Source organism: Pomacea canaliculata, linkage group LG2, assembly GCF_003073045.1.
Source record: "Pomacea canaliculata isolate SZHN2017 linkage group LG2, ASM307304v1, whole genome shotgun sequence".
In the NCBI taxonomy this organism is placed as follows: domain Eukaryota; kingdom Metazoa; phylum Mollusca; class Gastropoda; order Architaenioglossa; family Ampullariidae; genus Pomacea; species Pomacea canaliculata.
Genome location: NC_037591.1, coordinates 1,982,304 through 2,005,021, shown reverse-complemented (window position 1 = coordinate 2,005,021; position 22,718 = coordinate 1,982,304). Strand labels below are relative to the sequence as shown.

The following is a 22,718-nucleotide window of genomic DNA, read 5'->3' as shown; positions in this document are numbered from 1 at the left end:
ATAAATGCTTCTAAATGTTGAAACAATCTGCTAGCATCATGCCCATGACCATCGTCGATTTTAACATTCAAATTATTTTTGCTTGGTTGGTGAACCAGTGAGTAAAGTTAACTTGACAGAGAAACTCTCGATTCATGAGCAGGTGGAGTTCACCAACCGAGTTTAGTTGTCACCACTCAACTGCCCTTCGACGATGAGCAAAGGCGGCCTTTCGGGGTGGCAACTAAGGTGACTGCTTCAGGCCCTGACACTAGAACAGGAGGCTGTGACAAGGTCAAGCATCACAGTGGTCGGATGAAGCAGCCAGGAAAAGGGCAACTCGCTGAACAATGAGATAAGCAGTGTCGATCCCAATATGAGCATTTAGTGCATGTGGGCGCAGAAACTGACTAAATAAAACACGTCAAGCACTTTAATCACCCGAATATTCTGCGGACATGTCCCATCATGTTACACCACACTGACACACACACACAGATCTATTGGCAAGTTAACAACAAACAAATCAATATTTGCAAGTTCGCTATCATTCAGCGTGATTTAAAAAAATAATACTTATCTCATAATGGACACTGAGAGTGTAGGGAAGACTACTTAACATAAATCAAATTTCGAATTAAAGGCAACATTCCTACAAGGTGTGATAACGTCGCCGACAGGCTCAGCAGTGACGTCCTTCGGCTCAGGGGGCTGGCGTTTTGTAAGGACAGGTGGACTGACCGGTCTGCTCGGGGTGCGTGTGTCTCAATAACGATGAGCGAAGTGCTGCACAAAGGATATTTATGCCTGATGTTGCATTCAATTCATCCATTTGTTTCTGTAATTTCATCTGATGTGCATCTGTTATGCCATGAATGAGCAGCCGATGACTGGTTAACAGTGATGAACATGAGAATAACATTTACAATAGGCACAAGACTAGTGACATTTACATAGCGCTACGGGTGGAAAACTTTGTATTTTGTCATTAAAACTATTATTACACTGTATAGAAGGAAAAAGAACAATTGTTCAATGAAATCTTATCGCGTGTGAAGAAAAGAGCAATCACAGGGGATACATAAAAAAGGCTTGCCTAGAAAAATACGATATATTTACCGCTTAACAGCCAGGTTAGATGTCATTCCTATGTACTTCGGCTGCTGAGATACTATGAAGAGGTTTTCCATTAAATTTATCAGACTTTGTTTCCTCATTTCTTATGATTAAAATTTCTGAGATTTTAATTAATGATATATCGTTTTGGAGTATGATACATTCGCGGTGCCAATTTTCTTTTTTAAGCCACTATAACTAGAAGAGTTTCGGTCATGGATGTACCGGCCACAGCTGTCTGGAAGCCGGCGTTGTAGGTGATGGCGACACCGTTGTATAGATACTGATCTCGCTCGTCTGTGTAGCCGTCACGGCCGTCAGGCCCTCCGACCACAGCCCCGCACAGCAGGTGAGGATTGGGACCTGGCTCGTGAAGCGTGTGCATGTTGCACGTGGCCGGGGGGTTGGGACAAGAGCTGACCACAGACAACAGACGCCAAGAGTTTCATTAACTAGTTTGCTTTAAACATAAGAGGGAGGGGAATAGAGTGCTGGCCGAGAAGAAATAATGTGGAAGACGAGACGTCAAGAGCTAGGAGAATCTAGAAAAAGGAAATATTGCATGATTTGTTTTTGTGTAAACGCATGAGTTACTTAACTTTGTAAAGAGCGCTTGTTTGGTTTTACCTGGCACGATGCCGAGGACTGACAGGTGGGTTCTTGCCGAATCCCACGACAAAACTGTGGCCGACGTCACCCAGGATGTAGTGGATTTGACACATGGCCCAGTGGCGGTATTCGACAGGGTGGATACCCGCTTCTGCAGCCATCAGGGCGGCCATGGCCATGTCGGCTGTTACAATCACCCAAACACAGCCCCTTAAGTAACGTACGTAAATTCAGTTTAAGTGCACTTAAAACACAATTCTTTTATAAAGATTATTCTTGACTGAAACTTCTTGTATAATTTGAACATTCGATTTGTTTACTATTATGTTTTGCTGTGTATGCCTTTTATTATCATTGCAATATGCTGATGTCCTAATTCTTGATAATTTTTCCCAATTTTTGTAACCATTTTAGTCGTACAGTGTATATAGCGGTGAAAGGAAGAGCGGAATAGCGCCATAGAAAGCTTGTTGGCCTCTCAGATATGAACTGTAGACAGTAACATTGTGACATCAAAGACACACATACCGGCGTAGCCCAGGGAGCCTGGGAGTGCATAGTAATCCAGACCCTTTGGCGAAATGAGTACGGTGCCGTTAGGGAACCAGTGCTGGAAAAATACTTCAACACTCTTTTTGTATGTTTCTTGTTTCGTGACTTGGTATAGCAGTATCTGAGAATACACGTGAACCAAAGAACATGGTCAACATGATAAGAATAAGAAAAAGAAATAAATACATTTTGTAACACGCAGTGTACATGCAAAGCATTAAGGTATGATAAATGGAATGACACAACTCTAAAAGTGGGTAGTACACTTTTGTGTGATCTCTTAGTAATAGGCACAGGCGTAGTCAGAGAAAACTTGGATATGTTCTGGTTTACTGACCTGACTGCCAAGGAAAACGTGATCCCAGTTCATTTCATACTTCCAAGGGGTGATGTGACAGTACTTGAGTGCCTCTGTCATGTACTTGGTCTTGTTGGTGGCTTTGTACATCCACAGCGATCCCCAGCAAACGTCGTCGTTATAATCCATGGAACTAGAACACCGTAAGAATCAAAATATGCGAGATTACAGCAGAAAATAATGGAACTAATAAACTTTGTGGCAACCTTAACCTGGTGGTTAGTGCGCTCTACTGTGTAGCAGAAAGTCTTAGCGGGACTTAGGCACCAGTCGTTGGGGATGACCTGACGATGTTGCCAACGATGTCGATGGTGTCTGGCGTAAGAAACATAGAAGTAAACAACACAGACCACTTGATCTTAAAAAAAAACAAAAACAAACAGCACAGAAGACGAAAATTCAAGTAACAAAGGAAACAGTCATTTAATAGCACTTTCTAACACTCCACAATCGTTCGTATTAGATTGTAGAATTCTCACTTGTAGTATCCTTGCGACTCGATGATGTAAGAACTGTACGTTCCAGGATGTTTGAGGCCAAAGTCATACAATGTCACCGCGTGTTGCAGAAGAGTTGCTGCATATTCCGTATCTGAGACGGACGACAAAACTTGATTTGAAAAAGTAACTAACACACATCAGAATAAAGAAAAGAGCCCGCAACCAATCAGAACATCAGCTTTCACGCCATTTGAGTAATTTGGAAAACAATGTGTCTGCTAACACTAGTCGCTATATTAGATGATTGCACTCTGAGTAGTTTACATCAGCGGGATTATTGCTAAAGGCATAACACTTTACAGGGTTTCTGAATAAAGTTGGTCACTGATTATCGCACCAAAGCTTCAAGAAATAACCCAAGAAATTCAAAGACAGAAAATGTTGTGCTAAGGAGCTGTGACTAGAAAAGTTTCCATGCCCGCCCAGAACCTTTCCAGACGAAATGGGTATCTGGTTTATCAAGTAAAATAATGGCGAAGAAAATAAATGTGTTGGTTTTCCCATGCCACGCTGTAGACACGGTAAACCACTCATGTTCACTGACCCTATGATTACTAAACGTTTGCTAGTTACAAGTGTTTATTGAGAGCGTAATTCTTAACCAGACATGAGATACATTCTATCCTATCTTACCTCGTTCTTTAAACGCCATGTAGCCAGACGCGAATGCAGCAGCTGTTTCCATGGCAACGTCAGCTCCGCCTTTGGTCGAGTCGATCTTGAAGGCGGGCCTCGACATCGTCATGTCTTCGGGGCGGCCCCACGATGAGCTGTCTATCATACCATCGCCCACCTGGGAATCGGTGATAAAATGCATGTCTTGTCATCTTGTTCCACTAGTCACGAGGGTGCTAGAGAATGCTAAGCACGTCACGGAAGCAAAAGCACTGCTATGTTAAAGTATGTGACTTTGTCACGCAATGAAATGCACTGTATTGCGTACATGTCACACAATAAACGACGGACATGACAATTAGGTATTATATGATAATCTTGTCACGTAATCAAACAAATGTAGAGTGGAACCTCGGTTAGCGAAAGCCTCCGATAGCGAACATTTCGGATAACGAACAAAAATTTCAACAACAACAACCCAACCCCAAAAAACAACAACAAAGCACCATCCAGGTCCTCAGCAAAATAAGAGTTACTTGACTTTCCTCTAACATTTGTGCTTGTGTGTCGGCCATTTTGCCTGGAGTTCACTGACCTGCACCCACAGCACGTTGTCTGCCGAGTGACACTTGAGTAGGTAGTCCAGCGGCCACTTGATACAGTCGTACATCCACTCCACCTGACCTGCGGCCTCGTACGCGTCCCTGAACTCCAGTAGGCCCCAAGTCAAGATCACGGTGGACCAGGCTGTGGGGAAGGTGAACTTGACAAATCCTGCGCCTGTGAACATAGCATCAGGGGCCGTAATAAAGCACGACTCGAACGCTTTTAAAGTTGTTTCTTAGTTAAAAGAAATGTCCAGTTTAACGTCTTATATCTGTAGGTACAGTTCTGTGAGAGGTGCGCCACTTTCCTAACCAAACACACTACAAAAACAACACCACCCAGAAAAGAGCAATGCCAACAAGCTATAGTGACAATACTATCACGTAAACAACAAGCAGCACAGGTCAACACAAGCTTTAGGTTAAGATGTTACAACTGGAGAAAGCAAGGAATTCATATACTAGTAGCTGAGTAACGAACTGATGAGAATATCCCTGTGTTCATTGATGAAAACAGTTACCTTTCACAGCTTGTGTGTGTGAGGGAAGAAACTTGATATTAACAGTGCATTTACCAGTAAGAAATAAAGGAACCATACACAAGAAGATGCATTGTAGGCTCTGCACCAGCTGTCTTACCGTCGTACCAGCCGCCTGTCAAGTCCTCGCCGCCGGTGCCGCGGTCTCGGAGGCCGGAGTCACCTCGCCAGGGGATGCGATTTGTGGCCGGAAGTTTGCCAGAACGCTGCGCCTCGAAGAACATGATGGACTTCATGAGAACCTCGTCATAGTTGTACTTGGAGCCCCCCTCTGGCGACCGAATTACGCAACATTACCAGAAGTCAGCTTCATGTGACCGAATTTCACGATTACAATAACTGATCATGGGACATGGGAGATTTTGTCCTAGAGACGAAAAGACACTCACTGTTAGGCACCTCGCCACAGTCGTTTTTGTCAACTCCCAAGTCGATGAGCACGGCCGAGCACTGGAGGTCTGAGGCGCTGCTGTCCACAAGCGACCCATCAACCTTCATCTCGAACGGCCCGGGCTGGAGGGTCATGTGAGCGTCATTGGCAACCAGCTGCCACTGCGTCTTGTCACTGTTGTGGCCTTTAGTATCTGCTTCACTAGCCTGACACATCGTTTGGGGGATCAGTCAATCATGTAAACAATATATCACTAAGATACTTTCATTAAATTAAGGCAAAATATGAAGGACGAAAATATAGGTCAGCAAGAAGCCTACGACTTACTTATAAGCTAACCAGAGTCAAAGAAAAACAAACTCTATTTCTTCAACACATTGAAAGCCCAGGTGGGTTAACGGAACTTGTGTCTATGAAGTGTTGCGACTTACACTGAGGCTGTCGACTGCCTCGTTACAGGTCAACTTGATGACCCAGCCCGTGATGGGCTTGTCGATCTGAAAGGTCAGCCATTCCTCGAAGCGCCCGTTGGTGATGCTTGCAGTTCTGGTAACGCCGTTGATGCCACTCCCGCCAGGTGCTAAGAGAGAGGCAGGAAGAACAGTAACACCTGGACTGTCCTGATGCAGTGAAAATGTAGGTGTCCGTCGAGAGACAGTACAAAGTGCGTTTTGCTCCTGAGATACACTTCCCTACCCTCAGAATAGCTTCTAATTTTATTTACGTCTCTAGTATCTTCTTATTTTAAAAGAGTATGAATAATTGTTCTTTACGCGTTTAATACTTTAATGTGCTATAATAGTTATAACATAGGGTTGTCTAAGCTAGCCCTAATTCACCAGTGGGTCTAAATGAACTGATCACGTCGCTGAAACGATCACACAGGGTTGAAATAAGTACTCACAGTGCGTCACAGGAGCGTTCGTGGGGCCATGTGTAACGGACTTTGTCGTGTGTGTCGTGTGCTGGGTGGCTGTTGGAGACAAAAGTTGAGATGATTTGGGTCGTGCTCACATGTACATAGATACCCATATTTGACAACCCCTCTCATTCCATTCATCCACACATACACAAAATATATGCCTACACCTAATTGATCGCGTACGAAAATCAAAGTAGACGAGTTCTGAATTGGAAACGAAAGTTCTGTTTACCAGCCAGAATTTCATGTTAGATCGTAACAAGTTAAAGGAAACATTATCTATCGAGTGAGAAGATCATGTACATAAGCAAGTAAACTGAAATTTGTATGCAAATAAAAATGTCAGACTTAGAAGTTTTATAGTGATCATAAGATAGGATTGCACGAAACTGTTAACTTACAATGCGTTGTAGCAGCACGAGTAGAGTGGGTAGCGACAGCATGTGTAGTAGGAGTAGTGTGGGTGGTGTGAGTGGTATGGATCGTAGGAGTCGTGTGAGTTGTGGGAGTGGCAGTATGGGTGGTGTGAGTGGTACGGGTCGTATGAGTCGTGTGAGTTGTGGGAGTGGTATGGGTTGTAGGAGTCGCGTGAGTTGTGTGAGTGGTATGGGTCGTAGGAGTTGTGTGAGTTGTGGGAGTGGTATGGGTTGTAGGAGTTGTGTGAGTTGCGGGAATGGTGTGTGTTGTTGCAGACGCGGTGGACTGTTGGTGATTTGTAGTCCCCGGTGCACTGGCTGAAAAAAAACAGTGACTTTAAGCTAACGACTGCTGATTGCACAAAAACATTCGGATCGCCAACACGCATGCAAGACTGCTGAAAAATAATAAGTAAATAGGGTATCACACACACACACAAATACGGGGGGGGGGGTCTGGCATGGTGATTTCCCTTTTCACACACGAAAATACACACAGTTCACTTTAAACATCAGTTTAGAAAGCTTTCAAACACCTCACATGGCGCAAACATGTCAGTAGTATCCCCAATACCTTAATAAATTTCTTTAACTTACCAACAATACCCGAATGGCCAAGAATACCTGAATAAATTTGTGTAACCTACCAACAACACCCGAATGAACTTGTCAAACCTTCGAAATACTTGAATACGCTTGTCCAAAATTCCAACGATACCTGTTAAATTTTTTAACCTACTATCAATAGCTGAATAATCTTCTCTAGCCTATCAACCATCCTTGAATACGTTTGTCCAGCCTATCAACAAAACCTGAGTAAACTTGTCTAACTTATCTAGAACACCTGAATAAACGCTTGTAACCCACCAACAATACCTGCATATACTTGATCAACCTACTAAGAACTGCAAAATAAACTTTTTGAAACTACCAACAAAATCCGAATAAGCTTGTCTGGCCTACTAACAATACCTAAATAAACTCGCCTAACCTGCCAGCAAAAAGAACGAATGGAAGAACAAATAAACGATCGAACGAACCTACAAATGATTGATTTGAAATCCCTTTGAGATAGGACAGTGTCTTAAGGGAGGCTAAAGTGCGGATACTCACTTACTCCACCATGCGAACCACCGTTGGTCAGTCCATCGATGTAGGCCGTGATGACAGGAGCGACATCGCCGTTGCCTGAGGCAGTTGAGAATGAATGAGTGATTGTAATCTCATCCACAGTTATAACGTAATGACTACTCTAGCCCGTTACCTCTACTTTCTCCACCACCAGTACAAAAACAACTAGCATCAAAAAACCACAGAACTATCCTCATCAACCCTTTAGAACAGAAATTGTCCCGCTGCCTCACCGTGCCCCATGAAGTCCACGCAGAGTTCTTGTCCGACATGTTCCACTGCGTTCCACGTCTTACTGTCGAGAATCCATTCCGTCTTGTCTTCCGTCGAGGTCTCAACATCAGCCGTCCACACCTACACCAAGGGACAACCAGCGACCATAAAACTTCACATGACTTTACGATTTGACGTTATCATTGACTTACTTTTCTACTGATTGATCTACTTGACTCGTTCATTTCATGTTTTCTTCTTTCTTTTCTCTTACTTCCCGTCATTTCGTCCATCCAGCCACCCATTACACACACACACACTCTCTCTCACACACACAAAGAGTTATTTATTTATTTTTTTTTTTAAGCAGACTGACAAAAGTATTTTGCAATGGTGAGAAAATCAGTTATTGTGAGGGATGAATTTTTATCTATCTACAGTGCATCCATGCTTCTTCTTAATAATGGGCTAATATAAAGTGTAATTCGCGGATTTTCCCTGATTTATCCCTTACCATCCAATCTTAACTTCTTTCGGTAAACCAACTAATATGATCAACTTACAGGGCGAGGCCTAACTGCAGTCTGAAACGTTGGTATTTTTCTGTGTCAAAGGTGTACACATAGGGAAGTACACACATACACACATAAAGTGTAGATTTGTTTAACACTCCCCCATTATATAACGTTATATAAATGTCAGAACCCAGTACACAGAGTCAAGGCACACAGATTTAGACAGGCACTGACATGTGTTCTTTCATTCCATATACAACAAATACACATTTTCCCGTAATTGAATTAAAAGGTCATTGGTCTAAAACTGGCTTAATACTTTTCCCATTTCTTTTAGTTTCCTTGTTTCCTATTTTGCTTGTTAATCTTTACTGCATACTGTCAGAACAAAGCGTGCTATCAGTCCCCTGTAACATGTACGATAATATATCTTTAAAACAGAGATTCCTAATATGATTCTCTCACACCTCTCACATTCTAGGCCCTGTGGACCAAAGTCACAACCAAAAGGTCTTCTCTTTCCAATCGTATACAGTCACAAGTCTCTCGCCATTGAAACTGGTTCTGTGGGTTCCAGCGTTTATTGCTGAGAGTTGACTTACGGTTCTGTGGTCAACAAGGGGAGGAATTCTTCAACGAGCGAGAGTTTCTTCCTCCTGATGTTGTGTTACACCCACAGTATTCTTCCGCCGTGACTTTTTACTCGCCGAAGCTAGTCCGTATGAGGAACACCTTTGTACTCGCTACTTGGGGATTCTTCGGCAATCTTTCGACGAGCCTCCGATTTTAAACTCCTATATAATTTCCGTTGACGGCAGCTTTGGTCTGCGGATTGGACTGACGGGGAGAAACCCTTGTCGTTTTGAGATGGCGCCTTGATCTACAGTTGATCTGCTCAGACAGTTGATCTACAGTTGATCTGTTCAGACAGTTGGAGCGTCTCTCGCCGACCTCCTGCACACGTGTGGGCACGCAGTAGCTCCTTGTTCTGTTCTCCCCAAAATAATTCTTCTTGAACACTGACTTCTAAGCTTTTTCTCTTAACGCACACGCCAGCTTCCTTCAACTATCATGTCAGCCAATGTCGTCTGCTTACTCTGGTCTCGCTAGAGTGAACTCCCCTTGACCAATGGTCATCTCGACCTGCGCTTGTCATCCTGTCCTACACACTCGCGTACGCACCTAAAGTAAATATTTATAATAAGGCTTATAAAAATAAATAAAAATAGTTTATGCTCTAGGAGCATTTTCTGAGGTGTGTTTATTTGATAAAATGCTGGAATTAAAAAAGCTTGCTTGAACAGTGTTTCCCTTACCTTCATGGTGGGATCCCTCTTACATTTTGTGACCGGGTCTCTATTGCATCTAGTGACTGGATCTCATTTACATGTAAAGATTGGGTCTCACCGACTTCTAGTGACTTGACTGCTCTTACTTCTAGTGATGGGAGCTGTCTTATACCTAGTGACGGGATTTCTCTTCTAGTGACTGGGTCTCTCCTACATCGAATGAGGGAATATCTTATACATCTAGTGACTGAATCTCTCTCACATCTAGTGACTTGATCGGCTGATCAAAGATGAGGTGCATGTGCCAGGACGTGAGCTCGCTGTCGATGGTGAAGCAAGCCTTGCCCTGGAACCCACCCGACCAGTGGTTGCTGACGGGTACCACCACGTTGCCCAGACTCATGAGCGGCAGTGCCGCCCACAGAACTAATGTCAGCATTTCTTAGAAATCTGTCAGAAACAGATAGTGGGAATTTTTCTGTAGACATCTGCCAGAAACACAGTGGAAACATTTATGTCAACGTTTTGATAAACAGACGTACACACAGAACTTGTGTGGGTAGTTCTGTAAAGGTCTGCGATTAACGCACGCACGCACACAATGGAATTTTCTTTAGAAAAGTCTGGGGAAAACACGGAGCTAGTTTTTGACAGATTTGACAAAGGGCCTAGAACCATTGCATGCACGTTAGGAAACAGACTTGATGTTCAAAAATGGCGCAAAAGACTCAGAGGAAATACGCCGCTGTTACATGTAACACCCAAGTAATAGCAGAAAGAAAGCAGAAGGAAAACACGACACAGTATATTTGTCGGTTGACATTAGTGGTTTCTCGTGAAATAAAAACAAAGATTAATAATACAAGGCACACCAAAGATAACGAAATTCAAAGTCGATGGTGTTGATGGGGTGGAAGATATTCAGGAGAGAAGTTTATACTGCGTCAGACGCAGAAAAGTGTTGTACATAAACAACTTAATAGTGCAACATACAATCAAAGTAACAAAGATACCGTAATGAGAACAGGAAGAATGCAGCAATGACAACCACGACAAAATAAAAAATAAGTCTCACAGATACTGTAACAAGGTCCTACCATACCTCAGTTGAGTGAGAGTTCCTTGCGAACTCAAGCAACACTTTTAATAATGAATGTGAACCAAAATGTCCACTGTTATCTGGACTTCGTGACATACATAGATCCCACCTCGCCCTCACAGTGTTTTATTTATAGTTAATGCTGGTACATCGAGACTATGTTACATACAGTCACCTATACAACAGTAAGTACGACAGGGGGCACAAGTCTGAAACGGAATGAGTTGTTTGCTCTTGCGTATGGTAACATGAAATGTATCCCTACTGATAATCTTAATGGATTTTTACTCATCATCCTGGGACAATGACAAGGGGTCAATCCTTCCAAAGGGATGTAAGGAATTTTTTAAAAAGCAAAATAGACATGAGTTTAATCAGAACTGATCTGAACTTCTGGAGCTAACCGTTCTTTGGTAGAACGCGTGCTTAGAACAAACCTTGTTTTCTAGTTTTACACTCAAAATGCGGTTTTTATCGACAGAGGGGGTCTTCGATGATCGAGTAGAACATCGTTGTCTCTACAAAGCTTGGACACTTCCCTAATGGTAATGATCTGCTACTAGCGCTGATTTGTTTTCTTGTTTACGTACACAACATCCTACAGTTATCCATAGTTTCATGCATGCAGGGAGATAAAAGAGCAAAAAGGCACAGTCTCAGTCCTCTGTCCTTCACTACAACTACTTATCTCTGGAGACCAAATGTACCAGTCTTGTTGGCTGTCACCGACATACCAGGGTGAGGGAGTGACACTACTGACAGCGGTGACACGTGAGGGAGGCAATGCCGACTTCTACTGCCTCCTGTTATCTCTGCTCCTTGCTTCTACAAGTTCCAGATACAGTGCAATGAATGTTAGAAACTTCCTCAGCTAATTATAAAAATTGTGTTTTATAGCAATATTAATTTATTTAACCAGTTCTAATTCATCGTCAGATGCTAGGTATGCAGTAAGGACAGTATTCTATGTTTGTATGAATCCCACCTTATGATGTACTTGCAAGAGTACTGACGTGGCTTACAATAGATATAGTTAGAGACCTATATACCTCACCTTAAATGAATCACTAGCTTGATCTTCATCGATGCGTGTGTCGAGTCGTCAAGATGCTTTCAGACATCTTCGTCCAATATCGGTCTCTTCTGCTTGTTCTTCGTTTAATCCACCTGTAGTCTCACCTTTGCGAGACTCATCTGTCTCAATTTAAATTTTCGGATCCACTGACATGCTATTTCCCAATGTGCTTTCTGATTGCATCTGACTCAGATTAAATATGTCTGTGCATGTCAACGATGTGTAAACATCTGATGTGCATTGTGCCGCGTCCTCGGTGTCAGGATTGTGCTCTGCTCTCGGTCGTGCTGCCCCCACAAATTAATTAAACATCTTTTAATGAAGAATTCAAACTCCCGTAATTGGAAGGTTTTCAACACTTCACCTCGCCTTGACCACAAGAATTTGTCTTTCTGATGCTTTGTTGTTGTGTCTCTGTATACTTGTTTGCTGATGTTTTAGCCTGAGTATGCGTTCTGTTTATTTGTATTCCTTATTTATATCTAGACTCTTGATTGTTTATTTTGTGCTTTTGTTCTGCACAGTGCATTGAACCTAATAAGGAAATGTTATATGAAAACTGACTTTTTGAATATTGTCTGCCAAAGTGAAATGAGAGTCACTGATAAGGGGGCAGGAGAGTGATGGGAGCTGCTAGGATTTTGTTGACTAATTAATAATAAGAGACCTATCATGCGAGACACCCCCAAGAGCAGCAGCAGACCGAACCTGATGGAGGTCCCTCTTTGTAGCTTCACGTGGCAAACGGCACAGAGAAGACTGATTATAATATTGCTGATTGAATTATGGTAATAGACATAAATAGTATAACATAAATGACCAATAATACAAACATATGTAAAAAGGTAGACATTGACACTAGATAAGACAGTTGAGAAGGAGGCGACGGGCAAGAAAGTCACATGACGTGGAGGTGAGATGGTTCACTGGGAGGCAATGGGTCGTTTAACATGAAATGAGGAAGGACGAACAAAGAGCAGACAATCTATAACTGTAAGAGCTCGATATTACTGAAAACAGTTGATGGTTAATAAACAAGACGCTCACACTCGTTTCCTGTTTTTTAAAATGTTAATAACATTCAGAATGACTGCAAAATATATCGCCCGGATAGAGCATAGTTCAAGTGTACAGCAGCATCCAACAAGGTAAGTCTGTCAGAAACACTGGCAGTGCTGCCCCCTTGCTCACGGTGCTCTCCCATGGTAGGGACACGTGGCGCCGCCTTTCTGCTCGGGATGCACGTGTCGGACCAGTAAGGAGCGAAGGCCTGCAGCAGACAACAGCCTTCATCTGTCATTCTCTCCTCTTTAGGTTTTATTTAATTTAATGTACAACATCCACTGCACATGGCTTTCGTGTCTGACAGCAAGTTAAGATATGAAAAAAAGTACGAAAAAGAAATTGATGAAAGCGAAGAAGAAAGCAAAAAATAAAATAAAGAATAAGGAAGAAACAATGAAAGAAGGTTGACAGACTGCATACGTCGACATCGGGAAGTACAATGTGTTATTGTGAGAGTCGAGTGGATGCAATAAAACACAGCCTGAGTCATGAGACCATCAGACATACCGGCCACGGCTGTCTGGAAGCCGGCGTTGTAGTCGCAGGCCACCTCGTTGTTGACGTAGTTCTCGCGGCTGTCCTTGTAACCATCCGAGCTATCGGGGCCACCCACCAGCGCCCCGCACAGCATGTGAGTGTTGGGGGTGTCCAGGTGGAGGTAGTTCATGTTACACCGCACAGGTAGGTTGGGGCAGGAGCTGGCCACAGACAACACACCCGACACACGTGTTGAGGTGAGCAGACAGGAGGACAGATTCACAGACAGGTTTCAAGCTAACAAAAGCCTTATAACATGCATAAAATACAAAAATACATCAGAAATCTGTGTAATAAAATATGCCGTTAACAATAAATAATCATTGAGTTGAAAGAGTTTTAAATTAAACTAGTTTTGTTTGTTAAAAATAAACACAGTAAATCTTTAAAAACACACACACACATACACATATCATATCAACAAACTGTGTGAAGAATACCTAGAGCGGTGGTGAGGACTGACGGGTGGATTTTTGCCAAAACCCACGACAAAGCTGCGGCCAGTGTCGCCCAGGGCGTAGTGGATCTGACACATGGCCCAGTGGCGATACTCGTCCGGGTGGATACCCGCTTCTGCAGCCATCAGCGCGGCCATAGCCATGTTGGCTGTTACATAAGTGTTCAAACACATTCACGCGCGCACGCAGGTCAGGAATGGGACAATCAACTGCTGGCAGCTTAAAATAACCTGAATCAGGCGTTTAATTGCAAGCGAAGCAAGTCCATTACAAAGAAATACGAGGCCAGTAAGCAGCCACACAAACCTTAACAGCATCATTGAGGCTATGAAACGAATCTCCCAATGAAACTGTCAACATTTGCTTGTTTTATTATTTTATGTTTACTTTTCATAAGAGTGTTGAAGACCCTAAGTGTACCCTATTATCAAGCGATGAGACCTTTGTCGTAAAAGTGGAGGCGAGGTGTTTACCGTAGACTTACATGCGTACCGCAGGGACCCCCACTGCAGTCTGTACGCCAGACCCTTAGGGGTGTAGGGGACAGTCCCGCCAGGGAACCACTCCCTGAAGGTGCCCTCCACAGCTGCTTTGTACTTGGCCTCCTTCGTGAGTTCGTACAGCAACACCTGCCAGTGAACACGTGACATGTGAACAACAAGAGCTGTCATTTTTTGTCAGCTCCCTCTGGAAACTTGTCGGGAAAATAGTGACCCCTCTTTTGGTTACTTATATGACGGCTACAAACTGAGCACCGTAAGTTTACGAAATTTCGATCAGATTATCACTCTTTTTATTTTATTTATTTATTTATTTATTTTTAAGAGCGGCGCAGTAGTGGTGAAGGGAGGGCGAGAGGTTCGCAACAGCCTCGCGGTTAGTGGGCTCGGCGTCGGGCAGAAGGTCGCTGGTCGAGGCTCAGCCAACAGATGGCGCCTGATTTTTTTTTTTTTTTGGTAGACGACGACGATGATGATGATGATGATGCCATGTCTTGTGACACTGACCTGATTGCCGATGAAGACATCGTCCCAGGACATGCCCCAGTCGGGAGAAGCATCATAGTGCTTGAGGGCCTCCTCCAGGTACTTGGGTTCCTTGGTGGCCTTGTACAACCACAGCGACCCCCAGCACAACTCGTCCGTGACGTTGGCGGAACTGCGACAGAGAGGTCAGTAGTCAGACTTTTAATCCAGCAAAAGTGCAAGAAAAGTATAAATAGGAAAAAGAAGCATTTGCAACAGCAGTACGAAAATCTTAGCCACAATACAAAACATTTAGTGACGGCAGTGAGACACAATATTTACTCCCTTCACCGAGACACAACACTCAGTCACAGAAGCACAACTTTCACAATCACAACACTAATACATGACACAGTCAACAGAAGGTTTAATTACAGCAATACAACACACTAATCAATCAAGTCATTAATACACAACACTCAGCTGCAGAAGACCATTCGGTCAGAGCAGAGGACAGAACACTCAGGACAGAGGACAGAACACTGTCATCAGAACCCTCGACCAAAGCATCAACATCGAACATCGAACACTCACAACAGAAGGAAACACTCACTTGTAGTAGCCGGCAGCAGCTGACACACTGTCACTGTACTTGCCCTTGTGTGTGACAGCGAACTGCCACAGCGACTTGGCATGTTGCAGCAGCTTGGCTGAGTATGACGGATCTGAGTCGCGAGAAAAAATTACTGAAGTGTCAAAACCAAAGCCAGCAAAAAGTCAAAGGGAGAAAAACATTCAGTCACTCATTGCAGTATCATAACCGTCGACTACGTGACCATCACGTCTGACTGGAGTGACAGTGTTCAAGTGTATTTATAAGTGATCAAAGCATTTATAGTCAGTATACACATCAAGAATAGGGGCCTGACTAGGTATAGGACTGGGGACGCAGAGAGGGAGAGGACATTGACCTCAAACAAGAGATGGCTTGAGATAATGGAGGCCTTTCATTTCTCTAACATCTCACTTCCCATTGACCTTTAGACCATTTTCTTCCCCTTTTACCGTGCATCAAGGGACAGCCCCACACCAACCTTTTTCTTTGAATGCCAAATACCCAGCCGCAAAGGCAGCCGCTGTTTCCATGGCAACTTCAGATCCTGGCTTGGTGGCGTCGATCTTGAAGGCGGGTCTGGCCATCTTCATGTCCTCGGGTCTCCCCCATGATCCGTGGTCTGCACCCCCGTCACCCACCTGACGAATGATCAAAGGTTTAAGTTTGTCTGATTAGACAGTTGAAACTGGACGTTGATCACGTGCTGAGATGTAAGAACATTATTACTATGCTCCAAACTCAGATGGTATGTATGTTCGCCAGTCCGACTGCTACAGTGTTCGCTCACCTGCACGTACAGCACGTTGTCGGACACGTGACACTTGAGCAGGTAGTCCAGCGGCCACTTGACACTCTCGTACATCCACTCCAGCTGACCTGCGGCCTGGTAGGCGTCCTTGAACTGCAGCAAGCCCCAGGTCAAGACGGCCGTTGACCAGGCCATGGGGAAGTTGAACTTGACGAAGTCTCCCGCTGCAACAGTTATGAAGTTGTCGACAAAATAATTACATCAGGTTATTCAATAGTTTTCAACTTACCAAATATATCAGCCAGCAAAACATTTTCCTTGCCATCGTGACTGTTAATTAATTATTTATTGGTATTGACCTAGCGAGTCAGTTCCTTACTGAGGTTTGGGGAAAGTCTTGAGAACGAATCCAGTTTTTTTTTCTTACTATTCCAGTGTGCGAATGTTTCCATCTTACTACTTTCAGCTTTTATCGTCAACAACATCGTTCGTTTCCTTTAGTCTGGCAGACAATGTCAGGAAAGCGAGATTTCATGAATCATCGATGACAAACTGCTGTATTGTGGGATGGACAGGAGCTGCTCTTACCGTCATACCACCCGCCAGTCAGGTCCACCCCGCCATCGCCATCATTGAGGGCGGAGTCGCCTCGCCAGGGGATGCGATTGTTGGCCGGAAGTTTGCCCGAGCGCTGCGCCTCGTAGAACAAGATGGACTTGTACAGGACATCGTCATAGTTGTACTTGGAGTTGGCCTCTGTGGAATCAGACAACAATTTCACTGAAAGGATTGCAGGATGATGTGGACAAGCACAATCAGTGAGTTTGCAGTGTTACACAACAGCATTACTTGAAGAGAGTTTGATGAAAGATTTAGATGATTGTATCATCGGAGTCGATTTCTGCACGTGGAAGCTCATCATCAAAATTCTAGTCATTCCATGAAAGTGATTTCTCTAGTCATAGCAGGGGGAGGTTACTTATTGCTGGGGGGACTTGCCAGAGACGTTTGCTCAGTCACCACTAGGGGGCGCTGCTTACTGTTGGGCAGCTGTCCGCAGGTGTGTTTGTCGACCCCCATGTTGGTGAGTGTGGCGGAGCACTGAGGGGCCGCGTCTCTGCCGGTCACCAGCTCCAGCTCAATTTTCAACTCGAATGTTCCTGGCTTGATGGTGATCTGGTTGTCGTTGTTCACCAGCAGCCACTCCGTCTGATCAGCGTTGTGGCTGAGTGGATCGGCCTCGCGAACCTGCCACACCGACTGACTGATCAACAAACCGCCCATCGGACAGGTTCCTCCATCCCAACCCACACTAACCCATCAGACCAACTTTCCCCAACACAAGACAGACACATCACCGAAGGATGGCAACATTCAGTTTACCATTTCTACAGAGCCGAGTGACACGAGCCATCGCATCTTCATCCTACACGTCACGTGCGTTTGTTTCACAGGTTGATCGGAGGGAGCAGAGGGTAGGGGCAAACGTCACGTGACGCCAGGGACTAGCTCTGTGACTTACGTTGAGGTTGTGCACTGGCTTGCTGCACCGGAACTTGACCACCCAGCCCATGACGGTTGGGCCGCTGATGGTGAAGGTCAGGTAATGGTCCGAGCGTCCGTCTCTCACGTTGGAGACTCGGGTAGTGGCGGGGAATCCATTTCCGTCGGGGACAGACACTGGGAGAGAAAGAGAGATGACAACACATGTGATGCATACAATGGTACGAGTGCATTGTGGGTAGAAACAGGGCCGCCGAGAGCCAGTCCTGGCCCCGGGACAGACGACCTCTCCGGGCTTGTACTTGTAATCGTAAATTATTTTCCCACTCAACTTCTGCATGTGTAATGCTTGGGTGTTCTGTCCTTAGATTAAAAGAAAAGGAGAAAAAGAAAAAAAATCCACTGACCAAGGCCGGGCCCCTTGACACCGGGTACACCAGATCTCGTCAGGCCTGGGTAGAAACGCTGTGCTTGAAGTCCACGACATGTACCCGGGGTAAACTAGCGTGGATTACTACCCTTACCCTTACTTGAATTGGTGTCTGGACACCTGACTGCAAGAAACTTATTAAAAGCGTTTGACTGTGTGTACGATAGGCCCACACCTGTCAGAAAGTGAGTTTGAAACTACTGAGATGGACAGAAGGCCGCTAGCAGACGCTGGACTTCACTGTAATCGTTATTAGACACTCGACTGTCTCCTCCCGTCTGTTGTACTGACCACAGTTGTACACGTCTGAGGTAGCAGTGGGTGGGTGTGACTGCTAGGTGTGTTCTGATGACACTGGCAGTGTGTATGACTGTGACAGGTATGGGGGTACGAGGGTGAGTGAATACTTACATGGGGTTGTATGCACAGGAGCAGCAGTGGCGACACCTTGATGGTGAGCTTGTGTGGTAGCTGGGGCACTTGCTGATCAAGAGAAGTGTAGTGGTTGTAGTTTGAAGGCAGTTATATAGAGAACACACACACACACACAACACACACACACACACACACACACACACACACACACACACACACACACACACACACACACACACACACACACACACACATCTTTATGTACGTATACAGAGGTACACGTTGGTGAAGTACTGATATGCAGAAACACACTCACCACACTACTTTATTTATAACATAGATGTTTATTTGTGTATTGGGATAAAGTAGAAATAGCTGTATGTCTTTCTCTCATTGTGTGTGCGTGTGCGCGCACATGTGCGTGTGTGTGTGAGAGAGAGTGCGAGTGTGAAGTACTCACTAGCAACTTGATGTGAACCGCCGCCACTTGTTCCTTCCAGGGTTGCTGTGATGACAGGAGCGAAATCACCAGTTCCTGAAATCATCATCATCATCATCATCATCATCATCATCATCATCATCATCATCATCATCATCATCATCATCATCATCATCATCATCATCATCATCATCATCATCTCTATTGGTGGTATGGTGACACCGAGGACAGTAGACCTAACGTACCGTGACCCATGAGGTCGATGCACAGCTCGTCCCCGACATGCTCCACTGCGTTCCAGTTCTTGCTGGTCAGCGTCCATTGCTTCTTGTCCGCGCTGGTGCTCTGCGCATCCGCCGTCCACACCTGCACCGACAGAGGGCAGCACGGTTATCAACGTCTACTGAACTCACCGACACAGTCTCTTCCAGGTGTAGACTGTGGTAGGATACATCTACCTATGACAGGTGAGCCTTACATCAATTGTCTCTACAGGGTGGTCAAAGGTCAGATGGATGACCCAGGAAGTCATCTCCTTGTCGATTTTGAAGCAGACTCTAGCCTGGAATCCACCCGCCCAGTGGTTGGTGACGGGTACAGTGATGGCAAAGCTCAGCAGCGGTAGCGCCGCCCACACGACTAACGAGAACATTGTCCTGACAGTCTGCGAAAAAGAACAATCATGAGTGTCCTCGGCAATCAAGTTGACACCGAGCTTGTGAAAGGTCATAGGATGCTGCAGCATCTAGACTAGTGAGATGGCACATGAATGGTGTTGTTGTTGTTGTTGTTGTTGTTGTTGTTGTTGTTGTTGTTACTACTACTGCTGCTGCTGAAAAAACAGAACATCCATCTTGTCGTCATTAATTTGGTTTGCTGCTAGATATTCAAGACAATAAAACATCCAAGAATACAATGTAGTCCAGTAACCTCTCACTTCATGCCATCGACAGGTTATTTTAAAACGATGACAACGAAACGGTTACAACCGAAACCTGTTTTACCATAGACTAACTGACTACAACAATTAAGTTGCTACGGTGTATTGCTGATCACAAAACATCCTCAAATTTCTAAATAAAGACCTACAATGTGCGAGACTAAACCAGACAACTTAAAGAAAAGCTGGGCTGACATGGTGAGAACGTCGATTGTTTATATTTATTCTCATTAACGGTAAACAAAATGACACTAAGTGCAGATTTCCTGGCACCAAAGACAGAAATACGAGAAAACAATGAGACACATAAAACAACAGTGTGGTGTACACAGTAAACAACAGGACACAGACAACATGTGATGTACAAGAGAAGAAAGGAACCACCCGGCGTGTGTGAGACTTGCCTGGTGTGCCACTCACCCAGCGACTGCAACTTTCGTCTGATGACGACCCCAGGTCCTCGTTGTTATCTTCATGTCATGACCACCACAGCAATCTAAGACTTTTCATCTGAAAATAGCTGTGCCTTACTTTGGTGAACTGCCATACCTCCCTCCTCCTCCCCCTGGTAGCCTTATAGTCTGGCTATCTTCATGGAGCGAGAGACAGGAATGATAGACACCATGTGTGTGTGTGTTGCTTGAATATAAACATTATTTTTATTCTTTCTTATCACGATAACGACGACGACCATATCGATGACGGATGGAGTATTTTCCCAGCAAGGCCACACGACACAAACTTTCTTCTGTCTTCAGGTGTTCAGGTGTACACATGTAATTATCGGACTCTACTTATAATTAAAAAAAAGAGTAGGAGTCCAAATAATTATAAGAAAGTGTGCAGACTTGTTTTGTCCGGGTGTTCGTCTTCCTGGTACCGGCCCCGGAACTAGCATCTGCCACTAAAAGTTGAATAAAATATTGCTCCATGTAGTGAAAGTGAGAAAACAATTTTGAAAAGTTAACACTGATGAACGAACGGTTGCAGTAGTCGTCGTCTCTAACCTCAACAGATGAACAGCCAGCGATGCAGTCTTAAAATAGCTGTGATATGAACACATTTGTGACCTGAACACATTTTATAAACCCGATAATTTCAAAAATATTATAATCGACAGAAATAACATGTTTAACGACCTCAAATGTCTCAAAATAAACTTTCCGAGTTTACAAGAACTTAGTTTCCAGAGGTGGGTGTGTAGCTCCACCTGTTTGTTTGTAGATGATAAGACAGACAGCGATGGCCATAGTTAGAGTAGCCTTATCTCTGACACGGGATGTGGGGTGAAAAATTGGGATTTTGTTGTATGGATGACAAGAACTGAGAACTCTGCAGGTGTCATGCCAAGGACAGGTCAAAGGGCAGCCCAGGTGTCATGTTTGTGTCCAGACACTGAGAGGTGTCATGTCTGAATTGTCAGCTTTAAGTTGGTTCACTGACACTGACAGATTGCTATGCGTATTTCGATCAATATACAAAATAAATAAATGCACACCTAGGATGGTATTCATGTAGCACGTCTACTCAGCAGGTAAAGCCAGGTGATGTACACAACTGACATCTTCTGTCTTCCTGCAACTTGGCAGGATCAGTCTTCTTTGACCTTTTTTTCTATTTTGCCACCAAAAAGCCCTCGTCTGTTGAATAACTGCCACTTTATATCGGTCTACCCACCTAACTGCCTCCTGGACAAACTTTACAGGTGTCGGAATGCTTTTTGTATTGTCGTCCGTAGGTGAGGATCAGACCATGCTACATCTGTACTCCCCAAGCTCCATGCTACAAAATAGCTATATATAGTTTTACAGATAAAAATCGCATTTTTAGTATTTACATTTCATATACCCGTGCATTGCCTAATAATATTATAGTTATTAACATGTACTTAACTACTTATTGCTGTGTACATTATTATGTACATTAATACCAATATGTACAACAACCATTCCTGATACATTTCAACTAATATATATTTACACCTATACTTGCCGTACATAGTGATGCTAATATGTACAGCTACACAAATACAAAGTATAGGTTCATTTAATGAATACTGTCACTGGAACACGTGACAAGATAGAGAGACAGAGACCTCGTCCTACTTCTGCTCCTCCGGCCTGGCCTTCATCCAAAGGACTCCCGCACTTTCTCCATTGTTTTACTTCGGCAGGATCATCGTCTCTTATCTGTATACCTGTACTTTAACTTGAGGCTTCAGTAGATGTTACATTTACTGTCAGATGTCAGTGATGTCAGTGATGTCAGTGATGTCAGTGATGTCCCCCAGCCTGACTGTAAGACATTACAATGATGTCTTACTAGCCTTACTACAAGAGGTTATAGTGAAGTCTTCTAGCGAGATGTCTGATGTCGGATGGTGATATCTGATGATGGCTGATGGTGATGTCTGATGGTGATGTCTGATGTTGGTGTGTTGTGAACTGGAAGATGTTGACACACGTGTGTTGTGTGTGTATCCTCTGTTGTCAGACCTCAGAGACAACCCCCACTACCCAAGAGTTGGACATAGGAAGGTTGTACAAAGAAGTTGATGGTGTGGTGCTCTTACACCCTGACTGACACATTAGCGATCATTCTTCACATGATTGATAGACCGGTAGGGAATTTCATCTCTCATTTCTCATCCTAAAGCCTTCACGCTTTTTGATAGACTGATCAAAGAAAAAGAAATGAAAATTCTCCGAGTCCCAAGAC

The 22,718-nt window shown here is 44.1% G+C and overlaps 2 protein-coding genes across 4 annotated transcripts; both read right to left on the bottom strand.

The window, feature by feature from the left end:
• Window positions 1-509: 509 nt before the first annotated feature.
• Window positions 510-10,979, bottom strand: LOC112557281 (endoglucanase 4-like). Of its 3 annotated transcripts, none has more exons than XM_025227036.1 (17): window positions 10,853-10,979; window positions 10,013-10,200; window positions 7,967-8,087; window positions 7,716-7,790; window positions 6,588-6,920; window positions 6,169-6,237; window positions 5,696-5,844; window positions 5,263-5,470; window positions 4,974-5,144; window positions 4,325-4,509; window positions 3,748-3,907; window positions 3,094-3,205; window positions 2,594-2,747; window positions 2,233-2,377; window positions 1,723-1,888; window positions 1,321-1,511; window positions 510-765 (listed from the first exon to the last, which is right to left on the bottom strand). In XM_025227036.1, the coding sequence occupies exons 2-17, from the start codon at window positions 10,187-10,189 to the stop codon at window positions 683-685; spliced, it is 2,499 nt and encodes an 832-aa protein (XP_025082821.1). In that variant the 5' UTR covers window positions 10,190-10,200; window positions 10,853-10,979; the 3' UTR covers window positions 510-682. The 3 variants fall into 3 exon arrangements, with proteins under 3 accessions (XP_025082821.1, XP_025082822.1, XP_025082823.1); XM_025227037.1 differs by lacking the exon at window positions 10,853-10,979 and adding an exon at window positions 10,826-10,844; XM_025227038.1 differs by lacking the exons at window positions 10,013-10,200; window positions 10,853-10,979 and adding an exon at window positions 9,064-9,550.
• Window positions 10,980-13,016: 2,037 nt separating this feature from the next.
• Window positions 13,017-19,829, bottom strand: LOC112557140 (endoglucanase 4-like). Its single transcript, XM_025226795.1, has 15 exons — window positions 19,539-19,829; window positions 19,306-19,426; window positions 19,082-19,156; window positions 18,658-18,729; window positions 17,836-17,993; window positions 17,354-17,561; window positions 16,902-17,069; window positions 16,353-16,537; window positions 16,044-16,203; window positions 15,563-15,674; window positions 14,992-15,142; window positions 14,469-14,613; window positions 13,967-14,132; window positions 13,497-13,687; window positions 13,017-13,194 (listed from the first exon to the last, which is right to left on the bottom strand). The coding sequence occupies exons 1-15, from the start codon at window positions 19,803-19,805 to the stop codon at window positions 13,112-13,114; spliced, it is 2,262 nt and encodes a 753-aa protein (XP_025082580.1). The 5' UTR covers window positions 19,806-19,829; the 3' UTR covers window positions 13,017-13,111.
• Between the last annotated feature and the right edge of the window lie 2,889 nt (window positions 19,830-22,718).

What these genes read in the sequence shown, in the direction of transcription:
- LOC112557281 (XM_025227036.1), bottom strand. Translation starts at nt 10,189, where the DNA reads ATGCTGACATTAGTTCTGTGGGCGGCACTGCCGCTCATGAGTCTGGGC. An exon ending in CGTGGACTTCATGGGGCACG is followed by an intron (nt 7,791 to 7,966) that starts GTGAGGCAGCGG and finishes CAACTGCCTCAG; the next exon opens with GCAACGGCGATGTCGCTCCT. An exon ending in GACAGGCGGCTGGTACGACG is followed by an intron (nt 4,510 to 4,973) that starts GTAAGACAGCTG and finishes CTATGTTCACAG; the next exon opens with GCGCAGGATTTGTCAAGTTC.
- LOC112557140 (XM_025226795.1), bottom strand. Translation starts at nt 19,805, where the DNA reads ATGCTGCAGCATCCTATGACCTTTCACAAGCTCGGTGTCAACTTGATT. An exon ending in ACCCTGTAGAGACAATTGAT is followed by an intron (nt 19,427 to 19,538) that starts GTAAGGCTCACC and finishes CTGTCGGTGCAG; the next exon opens with GTGTGGACGGCGGATGCGCA. An exon ending in ATGTCTTCATCGGCAATCAG is followed by an intron (nt 14,614 to 14,991) that starts GTCAGTGTCACA and finishes GTTCACTGGCAG; the next exon opens with GTGTTGCTGTACGAACTCAC.